At 42.9% G+C, this 18,746-nt stretch overlaps 1 protein-coding gene across 4 annotated transcripts in view; it reads right to left on the bottom strand.

Moving 5' to 3' along the window:
* NFIC (nuclear factor I C) overlaps window positions 1–18,746 on the bottom strand; it is a 272,434-nt gene that overhangs the window by 86,614 nt on the left and 167,074 nt on the right. For all 4 annotated transcript variants that reach the window (XM_082243286.1, XM_082243287.1, XM_082243288.1 and 1 more), the window contains exons 3-5: window positions 9,606–9,677; window positions 9,403–9,477; window positions 2,484–2,607 (exon numbers count right to left, since the gene is read on the bottom strand). In XM_082243286.1, coding sequence (XP_082099412.1) covers window positions 2,484–2,607; window positions 9,403–9,477; window positions 9,606–9,677 — 271 coding nt within the window. The remainder of the gene's footprint in view (window positions 1–2,483; window positions 2,608–9,402; window positions 9,478–9,605; window positions 9,678–18,746) is intronic.

Here is an 18,746-nt window from a genome sequence, read left to right as displayed (position 1 = left end):
GCCCCCATGGAAAGCCGCTTTAGGGACACTTGTGCAGGCTTAATCCTGAGCTGTCCTATCTGTGTATATTGACACAGCTAGCGTGACTCAGCACCACCTCCTGCTCCCTCATCACAGAATTTGACTGACCAATGGCTCCTGCGGCCTCAGCAAAGCCTGTGAGAGCAGGGAGAACCACTATAGAGGGGTACAGCACTGGATCAAGGAAGAACTCAGGTAAGTATAAGAAGGGGTGAGAGGGCAATAAAGATACTGGCCTGTGAGGAGGAAGAAAGCAGAGAGGGCTGCTGCTCTCATGCACAGCTCTGGATCGAGATCAGGCGAGGGTAAGTATAAGGGAAGGGGGGGGGGGGGGTGAGAGGGGGCGAGAGGGGGCATCCTGTGACACAAAAGTTTTTTTTTACTATTAATGCATAGAATGCATTAAGGTATAAAACCTTTAGGCTTTAGAACCACTTTGGTATTCTAATGTAGAGGTACTTACATAATACCTTACATAACAACTTACTTTACATATTAAATATACATGTACACAAGGTACACGAGTTGTGGGAACATTGGTGACATAGTGGAGTAACATTACTACTACCCGAAGCAATTTACTTAGTTGCAGAGCTGCACTGCAAAATTACCTGTTTCTTTCCCAATTTGGGTTGACTGCAGTGCTTGGGTCCCTCTGCTTACGGCGATCTCAATCTACATAGTCATTTCTCCACATGGCAGGTTCTTCTGTTATGGCAGTTGCCAGTACAACCTCTCTTTAACATGTGTTTTCTGAACTGCAGTCTCTCTCGGTAAGTTAATGTATTTTACTTAAAATATGTGTTTTAATATTAGAATGATCTTACTGTAAACTATGTATATTATTTGGTATACAGTCAAAAAGAGCTGTATTTTAGGTGTGGGGTAAAAAACTGTCACCAGATTTTGACAGGCAAGGCCTCAAAAGAAAGATTTTCAAAACTCATGATAGAGATAATAGTTACACAGGGCTCAAAATTTCATGTTCTGAGCTACTAGCCAGGCCTTAAGAGTTACTCGCCACCAGTTGCCCCACTCAACCCCTACCTTGCCCCGCCCCTAAATACACTCTCATAAATTATCTCATAAAATGACACTGTTAAATGTTTTTGCATGAATGCAGAAGTTACAAGAATAAATATTAATAACAAATTTATTAGTGCCCATCAATGCAGCCTATCAGTGCCCATCAGTGCAGCATCATCAGTGAAGCTTATCATTGCTGCCTCATCAGTGCCTCCTCATCAGTGCCCATCAGTGAAACCTCATCAGTGCAGCCTCATCAGTGCCCATCAATGCAGCCTATCAGTGCCCATCAGTGCAGCATCATCAGTGAAGCTTATCAGTGCTGCCTTGGTCAGTGCAGCCTCACCAGTGCCCATCAGTGCAGCCTGATCAGTGCCCATGAATGCAGCCTCACCAGTGCCCATAAATGCAGCCTCACCAGTGCCCTTCAATGCAGCCTCACCAGTGCCCATCAATGCAACATCACATGTGCCCATCAATGCAGCCTCATCAGTGCCCATCAATGCCCCCTCACCAGTGCTCATGAATGCAGCCTCACCAGTGCCTATCAATGCAACCTCATCTGTGCCCATCAATGCAGCCTGATCAGTGCCCATCAATGCAGTCTCATATGTGCCCATCAATGCAGCCTCCCCTTTGCTCATCAATGTAGCCTCACATGTGCCCATCAATGCAACCTCCCCTGTGCCCATCAATGCAGCCTCACCAGTGTCCATCAAAGCAACCTCACCTGTGCCCATCAATGAAGCCTGATCAGTGCAAATCAATTCAGCCTCATGTGTGCCCTTGAATGTAACCTCACCTGTGTCCATCAATGCAGCCTGATCAGTGCCCAACAATGCCGCCTCACCTGTGCCCATTAATGCAGCCCTAATGTGTGCCCCTCAATGCAGTCTCACTTGAGCCCATCAATGCAGCCTTACCTGTGCTCGTCAATGCAGCCTCAACTGTGCCAGTCAATGCAGCCTCACCTGTGCCTGTCAATGCAGCCTGACCAGTGCAGGGGGAAAAAAAAGAGAGGAATAGGAAAGACGGCCCGATAATCACAGAGCGGCGATCGCCCGCTGTAAAAGTTTTCATTTGAATTTCCGGGTGCCCGCCAATACACACATCACTGTCTCTTGGATCGGCTCCTATGATAGACGTCATACATCCCGGCATTGGACCCATGTTCTGTCTATCAAAGGAGCCGGTGCTGTGTGTGTTACGGCGAACGCCTGGCAATTCAAATAAAAGCTGTTACAGTGGGGCGATTCCCGCTCTGTGATGATCCGGCCGGCTTTCCTCTTCCTCTCCTCTCTCTTTCCCTGGGCGATCGCTGGGAGAACGGCTCCCGAGGCAGCCCCACACTCGCCCTCAATCATTTTCCACTTGAAAAATGCGAGCAGGAAAATTTGAGGCCTGGTTACACATTTCTAAAACTTGAGACAACATACCCACTTGATGACGTGCTAGGGAGGGTCCTTCTCATGCCAGTTCCCGCAGGGTTTAAATCATACGCCAGGTGTCCCTGTAGCTCTCCTAGAGAGAAATTGGGGCCTGTTCCAGACACAACTGGGGCTGCAAGTAAAACATGTCACATTAAAGGAAAAAAGACTTATCTTAATATACACTCTATTAGCAACATGAAAACTAAGACAAAGCAACAGCAGAAAAGAAAATATATACTGTATGTGCAAAAGAGATCTTGTTACACAAACACAGACATTGACTGTGCAGCAATAGAACAATAAAAACAAGAACAATAACACAACCAGAGTCTCATCTTTTTCATGACAGGAACTCCTCAAGTGTGCCTGACTATGTCTGTCCTATCAGCCTAGCTCCTTCATTCATATAAATCATACTATAGCAGAGAATAAACGCCTAAAAGTGCAGGAGGAGCTTTGTTTCTAAGGCCGCATTCACACTTAATGCTCCCAGAACACGCAGCAAAGCGCATGTTTTGCCATGCGTTTCATAAATAAGGTTCAAACACACATTGCGCTTGTGGTGCTATTAATTGATAATCACACCCCAAGCACAGTTAACAGACGTGTTTTAGTGAGGGGCCAACCCTCTTGGCCACGTTCAACAGCCAAGAGGGTTATGGAGCTTTTTTCGCACATTTTTTGCACATAGGGCATCCCACTAAAGTGCAATGCGCGTAAATGTGAAGAAAAAATGCGAAAGAGAACAAGACCGGAAACTCACGTTCCTGCTATGCAAAGTGTGAATTGGGCCCAAGAATGTAAGTTCTGATGTTGATTTATCTTATCTATCTATTGATGGTGGGCTTGAAAGAAAGATGTTCCTTGTAAGGTCTGGAGAGTAGGACGAAGTTGATGCTTTGAGGTAGACTTTGATGGCTCTGACTACATCTAGGCAGTGAAGAGCAATTTTCTTTGGGTGCTTTGGGGCAGTGCACAAAAGTGCAAGACTTATGGGCTTGATTTATTAAAGGGAAATAGACTGTGCACTTGTGCAGTGCAATTGCTCTAGAGCTAAGTAAAAGAGGAAAAACTTCACTTTGTAAAGAATACCTAATCACATGCAGGGAAAATAAAAAACAGCATTTTTGCTCGCATATTATTGGATGATGGAAGTCAGCAGAGCTTTCCCTGATTTACTAAGCTCTGGAGCAACTCTAAACTTGCAAAGCGCACAGTCTATTTGCTTTTAGTTAATCAACCTCTATATCTTTATTGAGGTTCTTTAAGGAAAAAAAAGACGATCTTGGGCATAAGACCACCTTGTCTTTGTGAAGAATGAGGAATGTCTTCTTAGAAGAGACATATCTGACATATGTGATAGCAACCAAGAAGGCCATTTTGCAAGAAAGATTATCTAAGGGCATTTCCCTAATGGTTCAAAGGGTGCTTTCTGCAGGGTAGAGGGAACCAGACTGAGGTACTAAGGAAGCCTAGCGCGCTGTAAGGGGGACCTGATTCTAGATACACCTTTAATAAAAGTTTTGACAAGGAAAGAGAGGCCAAAGACTTTTAAAAAAGAATAGACAATGCAGAAACCCAAGTTCTGGTAAATTCCTGATTGTAGGAAGGCCAGAGTATTTTCTGGCATTTAAGTGCCTTTGCTCACACCAGACAAAGTAGGATTTGCAGGTACAACAAAAGATCTTTCTGGAAGTAAATTTTCTTGCTTTTAGCAAAGACAACTGGTCTGACTTGTTGGGAAGGGGCCGGGGGTCATCTGCTAGTCGTCTGAGTATGTCTGTGTACCAGCTTTTTATCTTGCTCAATTTTGTGGAGCAGGTGAGGTAGATATCGCAATTGAAGGAAAACTTAAAGTAGCCTGAACTGAGACCAAGGAATTATCATGGCATGCTAGTGCTAGAGAATCCTTAATCCTGGCCACAAACAGAGGTAACTTGTTGTTAAATCTGGAGGTTAAGATCCCCAATGTCTTACATATGAGGTTGAAGATCTCTGGGGGGATGAAACTATTCCCCTTTCGTCCAGGCAATGATGGCGGAGGTAATCCATCTTCTAGCTGACCACTCTGGGATGTGGATGGTAGAGTTGCACGATTCTGGATATCAATTTTTTTTGCTTAGAATAAAGATCACGATTCTTGGCGTAACATCATCTTTCACAATATACAAAAAAATTGGACCGACTTTACTGTTTAGTTTTTTTTTAACCTACCTGGCGGTATGATTCTTTTGGATTTTAGGTGCTGAAAGCGGTACCATTATTTTGCATGTAATTCTTGTGAATGAGCAGCCCAAACCAACTGTATACATTTATTATATATATATATATATGTATGTATACATATATTATATATATATATATATATATATATATATATATATATATATATAATGTATACAGTTGGTTTGGGCTGCTCATTCACAAGAATTACGTATATATATATATATATATATATATATATATATATATATATACATACAGTATACGTATATATATATATATATATATATATATATATATATATATGTATATTTATATATATATATATACTGTGTGTGTATATATATATATATATATATATATATATATATATATATATATATATATATATATATTTACATAAAAAGTACAGTAAAACTGCAGGAAAGGGCACTGGGGGGCAAACTAATGTGATTTTATTTTATTTTGAATGGTATCAGTGTGTTTGGTGTGTTTTTACATTTGAATTTTCCGCCGGTTCCACCCCCTGCGAACGTCACGTCGCAGGAGACGGAAGCCGGGGCACGGAGACGATCGGAAGGAAGAACCGTCGCTAGACACCGCCGGACACATCGCTGGATTCCGGTGACAAGGTAAGAAATCTCTTTTACAGGATCCAGCGATGCTTCTGGCGGTACCCCGAGTGTGGCTTGGGGTTACCGCTTTTGGCTCTGAAATTTAACCCCGAGCCACGCTCGGGAATACCACTAGGAAGGTTAATTAATTAAAGTGTATTTTTCCCAAAAAGCTGTGTTTGAAAGACCACTGCGCAAATACAGCATGACATAAAAGACTTCAGTGAACTCCATTTTATTCTTTAGGGTCTCTGATAAAAAAAACAAAAATATATATTTAATGTTTGGGGGTTCTAAGTAATTTTCTAGCAATTAATACTGATTTTAACTTGTAAGCAACAAGCGTCAGAAAAAGGCTTAGTCTTTAAGAAGTTAAACTGCCCTCCTTTACAGACGGAAGTTCATTCCTTTGATCTAAAAGAACAAAATGATACATTGTAAAACACGTTTATAGTTATCTCGCAGCATTAACAATGTTAATAAACATTTGCTGGAGCCGTTTTTTTTTTTGACAGCTGTGAGTGAGCAGAGAACAGCTCTGCACTGTATGAATCGAGGAAATTCAGTTTTAAGATCTTGAGGGGGGGGGGGGGGGATAAAGATTGCGATTTTTTAATGATTAATGGTGCAGCTCTAGTGGATGGCAAAGATCACTGGACAGTGTTTCTCCATCCAAGAGAGGATCTGGCTTGCCTCCTTTATGGCTGCATGGGTCCTGAAGTCCCCTTGTGGTTGGTATAAGACATAGTGGTGGCGTAGTCTGATTGCAACCTGATTGGGTGTCCTTGCAAAAGAGGGTGTCCAGTGCTGAAGAGCTATTCCTATTGCTCAGAGCTCCAGAATGTTGATGGGGAGCTTGGCTTCCACCGATAACCATGTTTCCTGAACTGTGAGTTGCTAGAACACTCCTTCCCAGGCTAAAAGGCTGGCATCTGTCAATATCACTTTTAAGTGATATGGAAGGAAGGTGTCCACATTGTTAAGGCTGGGCAGGAGATCCTCCAAGCTAGTGAATTCCTTGTTTGGCTTTACAGGAGCAAAAGTAGGTAGAGAGAAGGAGCCTGCGTGTTCTAAGCCAACAAGATGTTGTGTAGGAGAGGACTCCAAAGAAATGGGGTAATGGAACAGCCTCGAAGGAGTCTACTATGTGGCCTAGCACTCTCATGGAGAATCTCACAGGGGGATGCCTCTTTGACCTTACATCCTGAGTGTGAGCGAGAAAGCAGTTTCTTCTCTGGTAGCAAAGCGTTTGGGATGTGTCTAGGATCAGACCCAAGTATTCCAGGCAAAGAGAAGGTTGGTGATTGTATTTCTGGAAGTTTATCACCCAACAAAACGCCTGAAGAATCTGAATTGTCCTGTCAATGTTTGCAGATAGATGGAAGATGAGTCCTTTAGAAGGTCATCTAGATAACCTGTGACCTGGATGCCCTGAGTTCTTAGAAGGGCAAGAAGAGGTGTGAGGACTTTGTGAATACTCTAGGGGATAGGCCCAATGGCAGAATAACAAACTCAAAGCTGTTGTATCCTACTGCAAAGTGTAGAAAATGGACAACTTAAATGTCTACTGATGGCAAATATCCCAGAAGGGCAATAACTGATCTTGTGGATTCCATGAAAAATGTTGGAATTTTTAATGGTACAGTATTTAGGGATTTTGGGGCCAGGATAGGGTAAATACTCATGCTGGGTTTTGGTATAGTGACGAGGTCTTACCTTGCCCTCCAATTTGCAGCCATCTTGGACATGTGCAGACTGCTGCCTCTTATAGACTCTGATTACATCATCACTTCCTGCTGCCTGGGCATCGCACATTGATGATGCTGCAAACCTGACTATATCTATGACCTGATGGGTTGCAGTCCTTGCCCTTGTGTTTGTGCTCCAAGGTGCATCTCTGCTAGCAGTCTTCTGTTCTCAGTGCTCCTCCATGTATGACCTGGCTTGGTTGAAGACTCTCCTGACTCTCGACCCGGCATCGGCTGAAGACCCGAGATCGGCTGACTACCCACTTCTGGACCCGACCCCGGCTTGAATGACTACCCGCTCCTGGACTTGACCCCGGCTTGTTCCTGCTCTTTTTTCCTCACTGTTGCTGTGCGATTATTGTTGTTTTCTACAATAAACTGCTTTATTTTACCTGCATCCTCATGTGGTCTGGTTTCCTGGCACCCTGACAGTACACAAGGACCATGAATCCTGACAATGCATGAGCTCCTAGGCTCCCCATGCTGGGTGCCAAGCTTGATCAACAAGGTCACCTTTTGGGTCACTTCGCTAAGACGTTGTTTGCACGCACAGCACACCTTGCTCCTGGTGCTGCTAAGCCGGTGGTTCCTCCTGTTGTTGCACCCACTGCTGCTCCTGTTGCCACTTCTGCAACCGCAGTCACTGTTATCAAGGGGGATGAGTGATTCATCCCCCCTCCCACAGTGCTATGGAGGTGAACCGAGTCAGTGTCGTGGCTTTCTAAACAAAGTGGGCATTTATTTTTAGATGGTTCCTCAGGAGTTTCCCTCTGACAAGTCCAACGTGGGCTTCCTAATCTCGTTGCTCTCGGACAAGACCTTTCCCTGGGCGAATCCCTAATGGAAGAACGATAATCCTGTAATACTCGATTACCCGAGTATTGTTGCCTCCTTTCGTAGGGTATTCAATGTGCCTGCTCGCGCTCCCTCTGCTGCTAAGCTGCTTCTGTCCATTCAACAGGGTATATGAACTGTTGCCGAGTATACCATCTAATTTTGTATCCTGGCAGCAGAGGTGGGCTGGAATAATGAGGCTCTGGTGGCTGTCTTCTCTCATGGTCTCTCCGATGCATTGAAGGACAAGATTGAGGCCAAGGATCTCCCTGACGAGCTTGAGGCTCTCATTTCCTTACTGATTTTGATCAATACTAGGCTCAGGGAAAGACCATTGTTTAAGGAGTGCCTGCAGAAGCCTCCTACCAGATTGGCTCCTACATTTTCTTTTCCACCTATTCCTCCCTCACCTCCTGGGGATGGTGCATCTGGCTGTGAACAACAAAAGGAATGACCGCACTTCCGATAAGTTTCAAAAAAGGAGTGTCTTTATTCCACATCAATCGAATTGGCAAATACAGATACACACTGTGAGTGCAGGACAAATTGTTGTTTGAAGCTATCCTGGATTGCGGATCCGACCGGCACCTGATTCCAGCCTCACCTAGAGCGGTCTTCCCTGTTTGGATTCTGCATCTGGCTGTGAACCCATGCAGCTGGGGTTCATAACCCCAAGAAGGAGTGCACAGCAAGTTCTTGTGGCTTTAGGCAAAAGTGGTGATAAAATGTGCAACCTGTGGTGAGCTGTAACATCTGATCATCCACCTCAGGCTAAGTGGTTCAGTTTTAGCGCCAAGTTTGAAAAGTTTACACTGTAGTGTAAATACGATCCAAACACAGTCCCATTTGTTTAGAGCAATAATCAGAGATGCAGTGAGATTCTGTCTTATCTGTCCACATTGCTGGTTCCTATACAGGTTGCAGGCTTCACCCGTTATGGTGAGCATACCCCTGGATGGGTCTTCAGTGTCTGGATGGACCATGGTCCTGGACCTGCATAGCACCCTCAGGTTAAATACATGTGTTTAATTAAGTGCCGAGCTGGAACCCTAAGAAGGATCCTGTGACAGAAGCAACATTACAGGCCATCCACAAAGCATAGGGTCCATGTACAGCTCCCAAGGTTACACCAAGGTTGCACCGATCTGGATGCACTGCTTCAACTGCTGAATTAGAAGAAAATGGGGGATGGACTGAAGAGTTCATTGAAGAATCTGAAGTAAAATAACAAACTAGTGAAGCAAATGATATCTCTGTAAGGGGGAAGAGGTCAATCACCTTAGGACATGAGAAAAAACAGGTCTTACGGAGTAGGGTACAGTTATATGGGTACACCCAGGGGGGCATGTCCAACAAACTTTTTCCAGTGTCCAGTCACCTGAAAGTACCAGCCTATAACCCAGGATCTATGAATATCCAGCCTGTGTTTCCAGTACTGTATATACGTAAGTAGATATACATATTCTCCCAGGCGAAGACAAGACAACCCCTCATAATATTACTTACTTCTCGACACTTGTATTAATTCTGTGACGCTGAAAACACCAGAAGTGACAAAACTCTCTTGGAAATCTGTCATATCTGCAGAGACAAAACAGCTGTGACAGATATCAAAAACTCACAAATAGGAATGCATGCAAAACACACTTTTAACCAACACTAAACAGGGTGGCTAGATGTAAGCAGAATACACTAAGATACTCACTTACCTAAATTGATAGGTTTAGTGTCCTCTATGTCAGAGCCGATAGCTGTACGAGGGCTGCTGTCCTGGTCAGCATCTAAAACCCAGAAAACCCTAAGATTACCATTTATTTTCAAAGCTAATTATATTATTACAAACCTGAATAAAAGACAATAACAATAGGATATACTGTATATACTCCCTAAATGGTTTGTTAGAGAGGCAGTCTACACAAAAGTCAGTTTTTGGGTGTTGCTGGTAAGCTGAAACACTGTTAGATTTTTCTATATGCTTTCAGGACTCAAGCGATATGATCTTTGCAACTTGCTGTGGCCATCGCAAATAGGTCTCATAGAGCAAGGATTTCTAGGAAGAAATACATAATGTTTCTTTGATTTTTAGGAAGGAGCTTACTCAGCTGAAGTCCCCAGGAGCTATAACAGAGCTATCTTTAGTGTTTAGAAAATAAACCCAAAATCTAAGTAGTATTTCCCTAAATTGTCAGAGTGACAAAAATGTAAAACAAAAATGAACACACAAAATAAGTATAGAAAATGGTGCTAAAAGCTGATGTGCAGGGCTGTGATGAAAACATCAATTCATAATTACCATCTGCAGCCATGTACTGTACTACAAAAACATGGAGAAGTAGACATTGGGGTTCATTTACTAAAACTGGAGAGTGCAAAATCTGATGCGGGTCTTCATAGAAACCATTCAGCTTCCAGATTTTAATGTCATAACCTAATTGAAAAAGCTGAAGTTAGAAGCTGAGTGGCTACCATGCACAGCTGCACCAGATTTTGCACTCTCCAACTTTGGTAAATAAACCCATTGTCCTCTTTAGTCCCTTTTACTTTCACTTTCTACTGCTGCGCTGAACGTTGGTGTATTATCCCCTCCAGTTAGCAGAGGGAGAATTAGTGGGAGAGTGGTGGAATAGCTTTGTACCAAACTGCTGTACAGACTGCTTCCTCTTTGCAGCGCGGGAGCTGAGATGTGCTTATTAGTCTGAAACTGTCGTTAAGTCCTAAAACACTTAATAAAGGGCCCTAATGATTATCGGTAGAAGAACATCATAAAGGACTGCCCCCCCCCCCCCGTAAAATCATAAAGCAAGTCTGCTTTGTTCTCTTTTCCCATTTTCTAACTTCTATGGACTGTGCATACCCAGTTGGTTTATGCCTAGCATAGCTGCCATTAGTGCGCACTGGATGTATAGTCACAGGATGTATAGTTCCAGCCATTTGTTAGATCAAGCTTTATTGCTGCTCACTGTTGCACTTCAAGTGGCGCTGCTACTGTTTATGTTGACCTGGACGTAACATGTGGTTTTATGCTTAGCCCTTAGGCTCCATTCACACTACCGCGACTTGTCAGGTGACTTGTCAGCCTGACAAGTCGCGGTCCCTCGCGGTCCATGCGGTGCTACAGGACCCGTTCTAATAGAAGCGACACAAGTCGCTCCGACTTAGAAAAAGGGTCCTGTACTACTTCGGGGCGACCTCGGAGCGACTTGCATAGACATTCATTATATGAAGTCCGTGCAAGTCGCGCCGAAGTCGCGGTGCACGGGACTTCACAGGTCGCCCCCGAAGTCGTGCCGCTGCAGTGTGAATGCGGTCTTAGGCCTCATGCACACAGGACATTTATTTAACTCTCCTAGAAGCCAGCAGTGTTTTTACAGAAAAAAATGCCTTAAGCGTTTACAAGTATTACGGAGCTTTTACAGGCTTCAAGCTCTTGGACGTTAATTAATTTCATTGGCCAGGATAAATGATTTAGTCATTTGGTCATTGAAATGAACTAATGCTCAAGCACTAACGTTTAGCAGCTTTTAGAAGTTGTTAGCAGCTTCTAGCAGCTGTTAGTAGCTTCAAGCGTTTTTTCTCCCCCAACTCTGCACTGGCAATCCTTTTTTTTTTTTCTTGCCTCTAAAAGCTCCTGCCACTAAACGCTGCTAAAAGCCTTTGTGTGCATGGATACATAGGGTAACATGGAGGGGCATTTAGAAGAAGGAAAAAAAATGTCAGATGCTCCTAGAAGCAGCTGTAAAAATGTCTAGTGTGCATGAGACCTTACTGTTAGCCATTTTGTATGCTGAATTATGTTACCACAATTGGCAGTCTATTTGCTTGGTTATCAACTTTACTGAGTGATAACACATTAAGATTACGTTTGCTAACTGGTTTGGTGCCTGCTTTTGATACAGCACTGTTATTGGGTAAAATGAATTATTTGCTGTGCTTTTACACTCAACCTGGTGTGTCAGACCCTTTGGAAGGTCGAGGTAAAGAACAAAATACCTATCTTATTCAGTGGCCTCATACTTGAAAGCTAGAATTAACTTTAATGCTACAATATAATTTGGGAATACATACAGTATACAAATAAGGTAAAGGGACTAATATTAGCTGTTTAGACTAACATCCAAATGTTTCTATGTACACTCAGTGGCCATTTTATTAGGTATATCTGTTCAATTGCTCGGTAACACAAATTGATAAACAGCCAATCACATGGCAGCAATTAAATACATTTAGTCATTTAGGTAAGGTGAAGACAACTTGCAGAAGTTCAAACTGAGCATCAGAATGGATTGCTGGTGCCAGACAAGCTGGTCTGAGTATTTCAAAAACTGCTGATCTACTGGGATTTTCACGCAAAGCCATCTCTAGGGTTTACAGAGAATGGTCAAAAAAGAGAAAATATCTAGTGAGCAGCAGTTGTGTCAGAGAAGATTGGGCAGAAATGATAGAAAGGCAACGGCAAGTCAAAATAACCACTTGTTACAACTAAGGTATGCAGAATACCATCTCTGAACGTACAACACATCAAACCTTGAAGCAGATGTAGCCCAGCAGAAGCAGAAGACCACACCAGGTGCCACTCCTGTCAGTGGTGAACAGGAAACTGAGGCTACAATTCGCACAACCTCACCAAAAGTGGACAATAAAAGATTGGAAAAACGTGGCCTGGTCTGAAGAGTCTCGATTTCAGCTGCCGAATTTAGATGGTAGGGTCAGAATTTGGCGTAAACCACATGAAAGCATGGATCCATCCTGCCTTTTATCAACAGCTCAGGGTGGTGGTGTAATGGTGTGGGGGATATTTTCTTGGCACACTTTGGGCCCCTTAGTACCAATTTAGCATTGTTTAAACGTCATGGCCTACCTGAGTATTGCTGCTGACCATGTCCATCCCTTTATGAGTACAGTGTACCTATTTTCTGATGGCTACTTCCAGCAGGACAATGCACCATGTCACAAAGCTCAAATCATCTTAAATTAATTTCTTAAACCTGACTATGATTTCGCTGTACTTCAATGGCCTCCACAGTCACCAGATCTTAATCCAATAGAGCATATTTTGAATGTGGTGGAATGGGAGATTTGCATCATAGACAAATCTGCAGCAACCGGTTGATGCTATCATGTCAATATGAACCAAAATATATGAGGAATGTTTCCAAACCCTTGTTGAATCATTTCCAAAGAGAATTAAGGCAGTTCTGAAGGCAAAAAAGGGTCCAACCCGGTACTAGCAAGGTGTACCTAATACAATGTCCAGTAAGTGTAAATGTGGTATATAAATAGAGAATTTTTAACTGATTGGACAAAAAAACTGAAAAATGCAAACATTAGGGTTGAGCGAACATGGACTGTATTATTCGTGTTCGTACCGAATAATTGGATTTTTGTTACCCGAACACGGACCCGAAAACTTTACTGTATGTTCGGGTAAAAATCCGTGTTCGGTCATTTTATTTCCAGGTTTTGCATGCTTTGGCGCGCTTTTCATGGCGGGCTTTCAACAGCCAATCAACAAGCGTTTAACTGGTGTGCCTTAAGCCATCCCAGCCATGCCTACAAATGTATTAGTAGCTGTGATTGGCCGTCTGAAGCATGTGACCATGTCTTTATAAGTTCGAGGCAGCGCCGCTGCGGCGTCATTCTGCTGTTTAGTTCAGGGAAAGAGCACACATCAACGTGCTGGCTGCTGATTAGGGACAGAAGGGAAAAAAAAAACATTTGTGTCCGGATAGAATTGAGGGACAGGTCGGAGTGTGTTAGGCAGGGCGAGTTGTAGGCATTTTCGGGAGAGAGTCTGCTGATTTTTAGGGTCAGTTTTCTACGATCGATTTTGCTGTGTGGGAAGGGTTTGCAGTGACCGATCTACGATCTTATCAATCCTTTTAGGGAGAGAGTCTGCTGATTTTTAGGGTCAGTGTGTTCTACAAACTACAATCGATATTGCTGTGTGGGGTGGGGTTTGCAGTGACTGATCTACGATCTTATCAATCCTTTTAGGGAGAGAGTCTGCTGATTTTTAGGGTCAGTGTGTTCTACAAACTACAATCGATATTGCTGTGTGGGGTGGGGTTTGCAGTGACCGATCTACGATCTTATCAATCCTTTTAGGGAGAGAGTTTGCTGATTTTTAGGGTCAGTGTGTTCTACAAACTACAATCGATATTGCTGTGTGGTGTGGGGTTTGCAGTGACCGATCTACGATCTTATCAATCCTTTAAGGGAGAGAGTCTGCTGATTTTTAGGGTCAGTGTGTTCTACAAACTACAATCGATATTGCTGTGTGGGGTGGGGTTTGCAGTGACCGATCTACGATCTTATCAATCCTTTTAGGGAGAGAGTCTGCTGATTTTTAGGGTCAGTGTGTTCTACAAACTACAATCGATATTGCTGTGTGGGGTGGGATAGGAGATAGGCAGGTGTCAGTGGTCCACATCCATTTTGCTGTGTGTGGGGTGCAGTGAACACAATCTTTTTGGGGTGCAGTGAACACAATCTTTTTGGGGTGCAGTGAACACAATCTTTTTGGGGTGCAGTGAACACAATCTTTTTTGCCCACTGAGGAGGAGGGAGAAAAGTATTTTTCTATCAGGCACTGTGTGCAGCGTTTTTCCTTCAGCTGTGCTGTGCTGACTGATCATACACTGCTGTGTTCAGTTCACATGTGCTATTATTGAGTGGTTTCAAAAATCATACACTTTTTTTCTATTCCACTATTCAATATACAGCCTTGGGTTAAAAAAACAATTAAATTGTGGCCTGCAGCAGAGCTGAATGATATTTGGGGTTTTTGGGGTTCATCTCATACTTCTGAAGATTTGAGGGTGCTGCCTGTTCCATACTCCTCCTACTCCTCATTCAGCCTTTTAGGGGTACAAACAATAGTAATTGGGGCCTAGTGTGGTTTTGTACGTGTGAGATAAATACACTTTTTTTGATCATATTTCCTATTCCACTATTCAATAAAAACCTTTGGGGATCAATTAAATTGCGGGATAGTTTGTGTTGGTACGTGTGAGATCCACCTTTCCAAGTTTTTGGGGTTCATCTCATACTTCTGAAGATTTGAGGGTGCTGCCTGTTCCATACTCCTCCTACTCCTCATTCAGCCTTTTAGGGGTACAAACAATAGTAATTGGGGCCTAGTGTGGTTTTGTACGTGTGAGATACATACACTTTTTTCGATCATATTTCCTATTCCGCTATTCAATAAAAACCTTTGGGGATCAATTAAATTGCAGGATAGTTTGTGTTGGTACGTGTGAGATCCACCTTTCCAAGTTTTTGGGGTTCATCTCATACTTCTGAAGATTTGAGGGTGCTGCCTGTTCCATACTCCTCCTACTCTCATTCAGCCTTTTAGGGGTACAAACAATAGTAATTGGGGCCTAGTGTGGTTTTGTACGTGTGAGATACATACACTTTTTTTGATCATATTTCCTATTCCGCTATTCAATAAAAACCTTTGGGGATCAATTAAATTGCGGGATAGTTTGTGTTGGTACGTGTGAGATCCACCTTTCCAAGTTTTTGGGGTTCATTTCATACTTCTGAAGATTTGAGGGTGCTGCCTGTTCCATACTCCTCCTACTCCTCATTCAGCCTTTTAGGGGTACAAACAATAGTAATTGGGGCCTAGTGTGCTTCTGTACGTGTGAGATACATACACTTTTTTTGATCATATTTCCTATTCCGCTATTCAATAAAAACCTTTAGGGATCAATTAAATTGCAGGATAGTTTGTGTTGGTACGTGTGAGATCCACCTTTCCAAGTTTTTGGGGTTCATCTCATACTTCTGAAGATTTGAGGGTGCTGCCTGTTCCATACTCCTCCTACTCCTCATTCAGCCTTTTAGGGGTACAAACAATAGTAATTGGGGCCTAGTGTGCTTCTGTACGTGTGAGATACATACACTTTTTTTGATCATATTTCCTATTCCGCTATTCAATAAAAACCTTTGGGGATCAATTAAATTGCGGGATAGTTTGTGTTGGTACGTGTGAGATCCACCTTTCCAAGTTTTTGGGGTTCATCTCATACTTCTGAAGATTTGAGGGTGCTGCCTTTTCCATACTCCTCCTACTCCTCATTCAGCCTTTTAGGGGTACAAACAATAGTAATTGGGGCCTAGTGTGGTTTTGTACGTGTGAGATACATACACTTTTTTTGATCATATTTCCTATTCCGCTATTCAATAAAAACCTTTGGGGATCAATTAAATTGCGGGATAGTTTGTGTTGGTACGTGTGAGATCCACCTTTCCAAGTTTTTGGGGTTCATCTCATACTTCTGAAGATTTGAGGGTGCTGCCTGTTCCATACTCCTCCTACTCCTCATTCAGCCTTTTAGGGGTATAAACAATAGTAATTGGGGCCTAGTGTGCTTCTGTACGTGTGAGATACATACACTTTTTTTGATCATATTTCCTATTCCGCTATTCAATAAAAACCTTTGGGGATCAATTAAATTGCGGGATATACAATAGAGGTGCATATATAATAATATCACAAACAAGATATACTACAACGCACTAGCAGCGCTAAGAGCATAAAAAAATATATAATATAAATGCAGTCCACTGGGATAAAGTCCATGTGCTCATATGATCATGCAATGTGCCCAGAATATTCTCTCCTGACAATCCAAGGACGTGAGTATGTTGGTGAATACACCGGACCCTCCACCTCACCAATGTGCTCCCCCAAATCAGAAACACTCACCAGAAATCTGGTCAACAAGCGCCTGTAACATCAGCCTATCACAGGCTTAGAAACGATCTCCTCAGAAATTAACCAGGAGCGCCGGCACTTGAACCGTCTCAATCAGATCAATTCTTGTGATATACCCACAGGAGGTTCCAATCAAACAGGGGTGGTACATGTGGAAATAATAACTCACATAGGGCAATATTGCATGGCTAAAACACCGCTTTAATATCCAAAAGAATACCCCCAGTAGCTGATGCACTTACAAATTAACAGAACAAAGCAAGCTTGTCATAAAAGATGAGGCATAACCTGCGTGCAGAGGCCGTGGTCACGCGGTCACGAGGCAGACCGGCGTCCGATGCTGCACCCGAGGCTCGCCATCGCTTGGTACCAGCGGCGAACTGCTACTACCGGGACCGGCCTCTGCACGCAGGTTATGCCTCATCTTTTATGACAAGCTTGCTTTGTTCTGTTAATTTGTAAGTGCATCAGCTACTGGGGGTATTCTTTTGGATATTAAAGCGGTGTTTTAGCCATGCAATATTGCCCTATGTGAGTTATTATTTCCACATGTACCACCCCTGTTTGATTGGAACCTCCTGTGGGTATATCACAAGAATTGATCTGATTGAGACGGTTCAAGTGCCGGCGCTCCTGGTTAATTTCTGAGGAGATCGTTTCTAAGCCTGTGATAGGCTGATGTTACAGGCGCTTGTTGACCAGATTTCTGGTGAGTGTTTCTGATTTGGGGGAGCACATTGGTGAGGTGGAGGGTCCGGTGTATTCACCAACATACTCACGTCCTTGGATTGTCAGGAGAGAATATTCTGGGCACATTGCATGATCATATGAGCACATGGACTTTATCCCAGTGGACTGCATTTATATTATATATTTTTTTATGCTCTTAGCGCTGCTAGTGCGTTGTAGTATATCTTGTTTGTGATATTATTATATATGCACCTCTATTGTATGTCATTTTATTTATAGCAGCAGCTTTGTTAGATATATTGTTTGTATCAAGCATTCATATATCTTTTATATAATAGATTTTAAGGTACTTGTATTTTAGCGCCGGTTGAGCAGGTGTTTATAGTCCCTCGTAGTGCCCCGCCTACTTGCTCCTTTTTTGGATAAATTGCGGGATAGTTTGTGTTGGTACGTGTGAGATCCACCTTTCCAAGTTTTTGGGGTTCATCTCATATTTCTGAAGATTTGAGGGTGCTGCCTGTTCCATACTCCTCCTACTCCTCATTCAGCCTTTTAGGGGTACAAACAATAGTAATTGGGGCCTAGTGTGGTTTTGTACGTGTGAGATACATACACTTTTTTTGATCATATTTCCTATTCCGCTATTCAATAAAAACCTTTGGGGATCAATTAAATTGCGGGATAGTTTGTGTTGGTACGTGTGAGATCCACCTTTCCAAGTTTTTGGGGTTCATCTCATACTTCTGAAGATTTGAGGGTGCTGCCTGTTCCATACTCCTCCTACTCCTCATTCAGCCTTTTAGGGGTACAAACAATAGTAATTGGGGCCTAGTGTGGTTTTGTACGTGTGAGATACATACACTTTTTTTGATCATATTTCCTATTCCGCTATTCAATAAAAACCTTTGGGGATCAATTAAATTGCGGGATAGTTTGTGTTGGTACGTGTGAGATCCACCTTTCCAAGTTTTTGGGGTTCATCTCATACTTCTGAAGATTTGAGGGTGCTGCCTGTTCCAAACTCCTCCTACTCCTCCTCCAGCCTTTTAGGGGTACAAACAATAGTAATTGGGGCCTAGTGTGCTTCTGTACGTGTGAGATACATACACTTTTTTTGATCATATTTCCTATTCCGCTATTCAATAAAAACCTTTGGGGATCAATTAAATTGCGGGATAGTTTGTGTTGGTACGTGTGAGATCCACCTTTCCAAGTTTTTGGGGTTCATCTCATACTTCTGAAGATTTGAGGGTGCTGCCTGTTCCAAACTCCTCCTACTCCTCATCCAGCCTTTTAGGGGTACAAACAATAGTAATTGGGGCCTAGTGTGCTTCTGTACGTGTGAGATACATACACTTTTTTTGATCATATTTCCTATTCCGCTATTCAATAAAAACCTTTGGGGATCAATTAAATTGCGGGATAGTCTGTGTCG

The sequence above is a fragment of the Pelophylax lessonae genome, assembly GCF_965119305.1.
Source record: "Pelophylax lessonae genome assembly, chromosome: 1".
Taxonomy (NCBI): Eukaryota; Metazoa; Chordata; class Amphibia; order Anura; family Ranidae; genus Pelophylax; species Pelophylax lessonae.
Note: the sequence above shows the minus strand (reverse complement) of the source record. Positions and strands in the feature narration are given on the sequence as shown.